General features: G+C 58.3%; 1 protein-coding gene across 1 annotated transcript in view; it reads left to right on the forward strand.

Annotated features, from left to right (window-relative positions):
• CASTOR2 (cytosolic arginine sensor for mTORC1 subunit 2) overlaps positions 1–5,823 on the forward strand; it is a 54,467-nt gene extending 48,644 nt beyond the window's left edge. The window contains exon 9 of the mRNA XM_061153367.1: positions 80–5,823. Within this exon, the coding sequence (XP_061009350.1) occupies positions 80–145 (66 nt within the window). The 3' untranslated portion in view covers positions 146–5,823. The remainder of the gene's footprint in view (positions 1–79) is intronic.
• The last annotated feature ends 3,116 nt before the right edge of the window (positions 5,824–8,939 follow it).

Below are 8,939 nucleotides of genomic sequence, written 5' to 3' on the forward strand. Positions count from 1 at the left end.
GTGAGTGTCGGGCACCCACCCCGGGGCAGGGGAGGCCCGGTCCGGCGGCTCCCAGGTGTTTACTTCCCGCCCCTCACAGGTACCGGAAGAAAACATCAACGGCGTCATCAGCGCCCTGAAAGTCAGCCAAGCAGAGAAGCACTAAAAGGGCCCCTTCCGCTCCTCCCCATCCGCCCCCCCAGGCCTGGACCCCGCCCCACCCTGAAGACTCTTCTTGCAGTATTTCTCAACAGACTGGAAAACCGGCCCTGGGGCCCCCAGAGGCGGGGTCTCTAGGAGACGCCCCCTGATGGCTGACCCCGCCAGGCCTGGGACCCAAGCCAAGACCTCCCCATGCCCTTCTCCTGCCTTCCTGGAGCCCCCAGACCCTCCAGAGAGCACGCCCTCTCCTCCTCCCCCACCCTCACTCCAGAAAATGATGTCCAGGGCCAAGGGAGCTTCTCCGCTGACCCACCTTCTCGTCCAGCCTCACCCATGGCCAAGGGCAAACGCCGAAGGAAGCTGGTGCCTCTGGGACACTGGGGTACCAATTCTCGCGTCATCTTGGGGGGCTGGCTGAGCAGGGCCGAGTTCATAGAGCCAGGGAAGGCCCTCATGAGGGCGGGGGCTCTGGACCCCATCTGGTCTCTGGTCCCATCGGCTCTGGGCTGGTCCCTGCAGAGTGGAGGCCAGTGGGCGGCTCTCTAATCCTGTGCTGGTGAGGCTCTGAGGGTGGGGCCCTGAGCTGGGGGGGACCTCGGCCACCCAGAACCTTCCTTGGCTGCCAACCACAGGGCCTGTACCCCGATTCCCAGCAAGACTGCCAAGGAGGCCCTGTCCAGACCCTCCCTACCACAAGCGCTCATCCTGGGGGGTGGGGGGGTGGTTCCCAGGAGACCCACCAGCCTGGGGCAACAGCTCCTATCCCATCTGCTTTCCCTGGACCCTCCTGGGGCTGGCAGAGCCTCGGTTTTCCCCAAGTGGGGGCATCCCCAGCGTTCTGAGCTGGGGTTTTCTTAGGTCACCCCCACCTCCCCAGCAATCAACGAGACCAGCACAGGGCTCCCCCATCGTCCTGCCCTCCTCTCCCTGCCCCGCTTGTGGGGGAACATGGAAGGCCCCTGCCCCCAACTCGCCCGCCCACCCACCCCTCTGTCCAGGGACCGTGGCATTCATGAGAACTTGACCTGGGAGGCAGCTTATCTGAGCCTTAATAGAGAAAACCGTACCTTGTAGCTTCCTATTTAATGTGTTTGTTACCCAGGCTGCGGCTGGCAATAGTTTCAGGGGACAGGGCCTGCCGACGCTATCGGGACCCAAAGTGTGACATCGCTTGGTTTAACACCCTGTGGCTCAGGGACAGGCCTGAGAATCGGAGCTGCCGCCAGGGGCCTTGGCTCTCCCTTCAGAGCAGGCAGCTGGGAGCAGAGGTCAGTTACGATCCAGGGGTCCCCAGGGGCACCCCACACAGAGCTGCCAAGGCAGAGTGGTTCTAAGCCTCAGAGGAAGGTTTTGACGGGCTGTGGGGAGACGGACAGCCAGGTGGCAGATCAGCCCCCGCCCCAGAGAACAGGGCGACGCCCCTGCCTCCTCCCCAGCTGGTGGTGGTGTCCGGGCCGTCCCTGAGAAGCTGGGAGGAGAGGGGCCATTCTCTTGACTGGGTGAAGCCCCACTGTCCCCCTTCTCCAGGCGACGTGGGACCCCCTGAGCCCTGGAAACCCACCCGGTGTTGGAGGTCTTGTCTCTGAATCCTTACAGATGTTCAGAGCCCAGGCACTGACTCGGAACCCTTTTTTTTGGAAGTCATTTTGCACAAAACTCCAGAAAAACCAAAACATGTCAGTTGTTTGCTGGTTCCAAAACCGGGGTGACCGCATGGGCAGGGCAGCCCCGCACGTCCTGAGCACCCCCTCTGTGCCTGGAAGGCCTCGATTTTCCTGTGGCGTGCCCTCCAGACCCCTTCCTGTCAGCTCCTCCCCGTGTCGCTCCCCCGCCGCTCCTCCCCGCCGAGCTAGTGTGTCGGCCCCGTGACCCCAAGAAGCGTGTGATCCCCCCCAGACCCCCTAGGACGTATATTGTACACACATATAAATACCTGTGTTTTATGTTGATATAGATATATACTGTAAATAGCATATATACTTGAGCAATATATATGTTAATATATACCGTGTGAGCGTGCACACGCGTGTGCGTGTATGTGTGGGCGTGAGGGCCTCCGCCCCGCTGTGTCTGCCGTGCACACAGGCACGTTTTGAGCCACCGTGTATTTTTAATTCAAGTATATAGGCAATACGATGATCAGAGAAACCGGCTGGCTGCCTCGACCCTACCTTGAGAGAATCAGACCAGCAACTGAGAACAGAGCCCCCGGGTGGGGGTGAGGGTCCCTACCCCCTCCTCCCCGAGTCTCCTTTGAAAGCTGGGATCCAGCCCCTCCCTTTAGTTCTGTTTCCAAGGCCCCTGGACACCCCTGTTTTATTTTGGGGACAGGGCCATAAAGGGGAAGCGCGTTTGGAAAGGAACAGCCCCTTCGCCATTGCTCCGTCCAGGTCTGCTCCCCCCCCCAGCACCTCCATCACCGGATTTCTTTCACCTGCAAGGTTAGAAGCCACAGGTTCTTTCCTCGGGTCTCCTCCTGGGGACTGGCCCCGGGTAACCGAGAAAGAGATGGAAGCCCTGGATGTTGTTTCCTTGAGGGGTTGGTGCAAGGATTTGGCTCTCCGGGTTACACTGGTGTGTATCCAACCCACGGGCTGGGAACCCCGCCCTCTGTTTCCCAGCCCTCCCCATCCTCTTGCCATGCGGGGAGGCCAGAGCATCCTCGGTGTCTATGTGCCCGTGAGCCAGTGGCTTGATGTCCAGCAGTCTGGGGGAAGAGAAGGTGATCACCCCACTGGCTGGCTACCCCCAGGGGTCTCCAGACCCACAGGGAGGCGGCCCAAAGGGGCCCTGTTGAGCTGAGACGCTCTTGGCTCGGGCTCACTGAGCATGGAGCCCCGGAGCCGCCACCAGGGTCCCAGCTGTGTCTCAAGTGTGCGCTGTTCCCTGGTAAGAAACGCTCAAACCGTCTCACCGCCCCATCACTCCTCACCTGCCTCATCCGTGAACACGGTGAGAGGTTAAGGTAGGGAGGGTGAGGGAGATGGGGAGCCGAGACCCCCCACTTTGCCCCCACCCCCTGTTAATGAAAATCTGCCTCTTTGGTTCAACACTCAACTTGGGCTCCCCTGGCTCCTAAGAAACCCCTTTCCACCTCAGCCCCAGTCCTGGCCCAGCAGAGACTCAGCAGTGCCCACTCGACACCCCCTCTCTCCACGAGGGTCTCCAAAGCCCCCTAGGAGCTGGTGCCCTCCCCACTGCCCTCCACCCAGAACACCCATCCAAGCAGGAGAGGCTCACAGCCCTCCCTTCCCCAGGATTCAGGGGTCCCAGAACCCCCCAAGCACCAGCATTCTCCCCCTCCCTTCAGCTCCAGGCCCCAGGCCCCTGGTGGGGAGGGAGGGACCGGGTGACCTGGAGCTGGCCACTGTAACCTCCCCGTTCGGGCAGCGCGGCCTTGGTGACCAGTGTGGTGTGTCCAGAAGATGCATGGTCAGTTGGGGCATGTCCCCTCGGAGGTGACAGAGGAGGAGGCCTCAGAGCTCGGAACAGGAGGCTCCGGGGTGACGGGAAGGGCCAGGCCCCGACCCCAAGCCAAGGGCACCGTTTGCCTGATGATTGAAGATGAACCTGCCCACCCACCACCAGCGCCTTCCGGCCACAGTTCCCAGCCACCCTCGGCCACCTTTCTGAGTCCCTGGATCAGGATGTGGGCACAACCAGGGCCCGTCCCAGCCCCAGCTAAGAGTGGGGACCTTGGGGACCTTCCGGGTGGTGGCTGACGAAGGTGTATGGCCACTTCCCTGAGTGAAAATGGTAGGGGCGTAGAAAGGAAGTGCCGCCAGTGTGTCTGCCCAGCCAGGGCCGGGGAGTCGTCAGCCCGCCACTGTCATGGCCGCCATGGAGTGGAGTCAGCTGTTGACTTGGAAGACAGAGCTTGGGGGAGGACAGTGGGGTCTCCCAACAGTGGAAAGACAGGGGCTTTGGCTTTTCAGGTTTCCTGGATGCTGTGCTGAGGCAAGGGTGAGGCCTGGAGTGGGCAGTAGGCTCTATTCAGAGAGGCTGCCTGGGAGGGGCGTGACCAAGATGGCGCCTGTTGGTTGACCAAGATGGCGGACGGTGGTCAGCCCAGCAGAGGGCAGGCTTGGGAACTTGTGAGGGGAGTTGAGCCCTGGTATAGCTAGATAGCTTTTCTTACACTCCAGTTTCTTTTCCTTTCTTTCATTTTTCAAATTAGAGGCAGCAAAAGGATTCTTTTCCATAGACCAAGGGAGAAAGCTGTCGGGTGGGCTATGGCCTTCAGCTTTGAAACCCAAACCCTCCGGGAAAGCCTGTTTTCTTGGGAGGGGAGGATGGAAGCTGTGGGCTGAGGCAGCCTCTGCCCTTGGAGCTGAAGGCCCCAGAGTGGCCTGTGATGGAGGTGGAAGCCTGTGGCCTGGCCTGTGGCTTCCGTGGGCAGCCTGGAGGTGAGGGGGCTTGTGGCTCTTGGTTCTCGGTCGGGCAGGCTGTGAGAGTGAGAAGTGTTGGGAGTCAGAGCAGTGTTGTGGGCACACGTGTGTAAATGTGCATGTGAGTGTGAACGTGTGCTGTGTCAACACTGGTGCATATGGGAGCACACACCTGCAGAGCCCAAATTTGAGCAAAAGGACTGACTCGTTCAGTATTTCAAGGCCTCAGTATATTCTTACTGTGGGACACATGCAGAACTGAAGGGGTGGGGATGGCAGGCCTTGAACTCCCCTTGACTTTGTTAAAACCGCTCTGGGGAGGGGGGCGGGCTTCCCCGGTGGCCCAGACGGCAGTGTGACTGCAGCACGGGAGACCCGGGTTCGATCCCAGGGTTGGGCAGGTTCCCTGGAGGAGGAAATGGCAACCCACTCCAGTGTTCTTGCCTGGAGAACTCCATGGACAGAGAAGCCTGGCAGGCTACAGTCCATGGGGTGGCCAACAGTCGGACACGACTGAACTACTAACACTGGGGAGAGGTCAGAGGTGTCCCCATGGGGCCCTGCTCCATGCAGAGGCCCGGTGGTCCATGCAGCCAGCCCCAAGGGCTAGATCTGCCCAGCAGACTCCTCAGAAGCAGCCAGCCCTGAAGACAGTATTTACAAGGAGAGGTTCTGGGGGCCAGTGCCCTCTTGCCTATTGGGGCTCATCCACAGAGAGCGTCCATCCAACAAGGCCAGAGTGGGGGGCAAGGAGCTTGTGGAAAACAGGCCAAATTCAGGTCCCAGGGCAGAGGCTAAGCCTAGTGCATCTTCCTGTCCACTGCTTCAGCTTATCTTGTTCAGAAAATGGTCCAGGGAGAGCTGGGCAGCACTGGCTCCAAAACTGGAGGTGGAGTGGAGGGGCTAACGGCAAACAAAACCCCAAGTCCTCCTCCTGCTCTTTGCCAAAACCATTTCCGTTATCCCAAGACGGGGGTGAGTGGATGTTGGCTGCACAGCGGGGTTCAGAGAGGCCTCTGCCCTGCCCGGGGCCTTGCCTTGGGGGTCTGGCACACCCCGGGTCACCAGCAGTACCAGTGGCACTTAGATCTATCTGTCCCACGTTCTGGGCGCGGGGAGAACAGAGCAGCCCTGCCCAGGGCCCTCACGCTTTCTTTCTTTCTTGAAGAAACACAAAACCCTCGAGATTCATGTACTGTATGACGGAGAGGAAAAAAGTACCTAATGTTCCCCCCAAAAAGACAGTATATTTTGTACTTTGTAAAGTGTTCATTAAAACGGAAGAAAAAACAAATGATGCTGGCTGATGGCTGTCTGATTTCATGCTGATCCGGGGTCACGTCTCCTGCCTCCCTTCTCTGTACCGTGGTTGGGGGAACACCGGCCTGGAGCTCCAAGGAGGCAGAACAAGAATATGAGAGGAAATCACCCTGAGAGCAAGAGGGGTTGTTTTAATGCTGTGTAACAAGTTGCCCCCAAAGCGTAAGGCTTTAAAACAGTCCATCTGTGTGTCTTGGTCTCTGTGGTTTGGAATTTGGGAGTAGTTTGTGCTCAGACTCTCAGGAGGCTGGAGGCATCTGAGAGCCTCTGCTGGGACCAGAGGGTCCATTTCTAAGGTGCTCCCCTCCACAAGGCTGGCGAGATGGGCCTGGCTGCCGGCCTGTCCCCGCATGAGTCTCCACTGCTTGAATGTCCTGACAGTAAGTGCTTGGTTTTCCCCAGAGTAAGCGATTCAAGGACCAAGGCAGAACCTAAAAAAAAAAACAAATTGTTTTTCTTCTAGCCTCAGAATTCATGTACCATCCTTTCCACCATGTTCTGTCATCATTGCAGCCCAGCTCTGACTGAGCCCTGGAGGAGACCACGGGGGTGTGAAAACCAAGAGGTCAAGGTAACCTTGGGACCACCTTGGCCTGACTGCTACATTCACCATCACCCCCCCCCCCCACCTCACATCTCTGGCAGAGGTGGGCCTGGGGGGTGGGGGCCCTGCTGAGGACGTCACACCCCCAGGAAAAGGTCTCCTGGGGCTGGAAGCCCAGGAGCTAATGCCTCCAGAGAAGACACCTGAGGTCAGGAGGCTTAGCATCCCTCCCACAAGCACTCTGGAGTTGGGACTCCTGCTCCCTTGGCAGGTGGACACAGGCTGCCCTGGCAAGAAAGGTTTGAGGGAAAAAAAAAAAAAGGTTTGAGGGACTTCCCTGGGGGCCCAGTGGTTAAGACTGCACTTGTAATGCAGCGGGCATGGGTTCAATCCCTGGTCAGGGAAGTAAGATCCCACATGTTGTGCGACATGGCTAAAAAAAAAGAAGGAAGAGGCCTGAGACCAGCAGGTCTGGACCTTGCGCACCCTCACTCTGCTCCTCACTGCTGTTCTCCATGGAGGGCAGGTGTGAGCAGGGCAGGGCTCTGCCTACATCAGACCCCACCCTCCCCTCACCCCTGCCTAGCAGGAAAAGTAGCCCTAACAATGGAAGGGGGTGAAAACGGGAGCTGAAGCGCTCGTTCACCACCCTCAGTCCAAGGAAGTGCTTGGACCTCAGTCCTTCTGGCTGCTGCAAAGGCTTTTTCTTCCTGGGGTTTGCAAGGACGAAGCACCCACCTCAACCCTTCACATTTCAAACAGGGGCCACAGCATCGGTGGGGACTCAGTTGCCCCCAACAGCGGCAGAGGCCTCCTTTTCCCACTGCTCATTCATGTTTAGTGTCTGCAGGGCAATGCTAGACCTCGGGTTGGGGGCTGGAGGCGGGGGGCGCTGGAGACCCAGATGACTCTGCCACAGCCCCTTGCACCTGAGTTGCTCCAGGTTTAAAGATGAGGAAATGGGCTATTTCGGGGAAGTGCAGTGCCAGGTTCGACCACAAGGGGATGCTGCCGCGCCCTGGGGCCATGACCACAGGCAGGCAGGAGGAAGAAGCAGCCAGGATGTTAGGTTGAGCTTGGTTAAGCCGGGGGACCCAAACAGAAGGGACAGCAAAGGCGCAGAGAGCCTAACAGAGAAGCGGGGAGAAGTAGGGGAGTGCGGAAATGGACGGGGCTGGTAGGAAATGAGGCTGAAATACGAGGTGGGTCGTCAGGCCAGCTGGAGGCCTCACACTCCACTATAGACCGTGGGGAGCGGCGGAGGACTTCGTGCAACAGATCCAACTTAGCACCTGAATGGTGAGTCTGGGTTACTGAATATGGCTGATAGGAGGAAAGGGGGCAGCCAGGGGCCCAGCCGCCTATCTCAGGAGAGATGACCCTGGCCGACTCAAGAGCCTTCCCAGTGCAGTCAGGAACGGCGGGTACTGTGGATGTGGAGGGACTGGCTGGTGCCCCTCCCCCCAGCCAGGCATAATTCCACGTGGGAGCAGCTTGGCTGCTGCTTGGCAGGGATCTCACGCAGCAAATCACTCTCCTGGAGGGTGGGAGGGGTTCCCTGTACTGGGACCCCCCCCCCCCCCGCCCCCCGCCAAAGAGTCTGATTCAATTCTTCTTGGCTTCAGTAGTTTTTAAAGTTCCCCAACTCACTCTTAGGGGCTTCCTTGATGGCTCAGTGCTTCCTTGATGCACTCCTGGAGTGCAGGAGATGCAGGTTCGATCCCTGGGTTGGGAAGCTCCTCTGGAGGAGGAAATGGCAATCCATTCAGTATTCCTGCCTAGAAAATCCCATGGACAGAGAGGAGCCTGGCAGGCTACAGTCTAGAGGGTCACAAAGAGCCCCAGCACGGAACCCGCTCTTAAAAATACAGGGCCACAGAAGGAAAAAGCACCCTCAGTGGTCACTCTGCCTTCCCTTTGGTTTTTTGGTTTTTTATTAAATTTTATTTGGCCGCTCCAGGTCTTAGTTGTGGTGTGTGGGATCTAGTTCCCTGACCAGGGATCAAACCTGGGCCCCTGTGTCCTAGCCACTGGACCACCAGGGAAGTCCCCACCTGCCCTTGGTTTGATCATGTGTAACCCTGCTGGTGGGGATGTGGGGGGCTCACAATGGTGAAAACCTCTCCAGAGGGAGCGTGTGGAATGAGATCGTGGTGATGGTCGCACAAAAGACTAATAGGCTAAACCCACTTATACACTTGAAAATAGTTTTAGAGTATATGTCTCACATTTCAATTTTTTTAAAAAAAACAATGTCCTAGAGAAGCCAGATGTGGATGCACCGCAGGAAGGATGGCCAAGAAGATGGGAGTTATTCCAACAGCCCCTTGATAGCTGTCAAAACTTAAAAGAAGGACCCAGGCATCTTAGATCGTCCACCGCGAGAGCTGGTGGTGGAGTCCTTTTGCCTTTTCAGGGGTCTGCACTGGCCCCAGCTACTGACCCCAACGCCCGTGAATGGACGCAGTCTGAGTGTGAGGGGAGAGGTCACATCAGGGCCAGCCCGGGGTCGCTTCACTCAGGGTGTCAGCCACGCATCTGCTCAT

The sequence above is a fragment of the Dama dama genome, chromosome 10 (genome assembly GCF_033118175.1).
Source record: "Dama dama isolate Ldn47 chromosome 10, ASM3311817v1, whole genome shotgun sequence".
Lineage (NCBI taxonomy): Eukaryota > Metazoa > Chordata > Mammalia > Artiodactyla > Cervidae > Dama > Dama dama.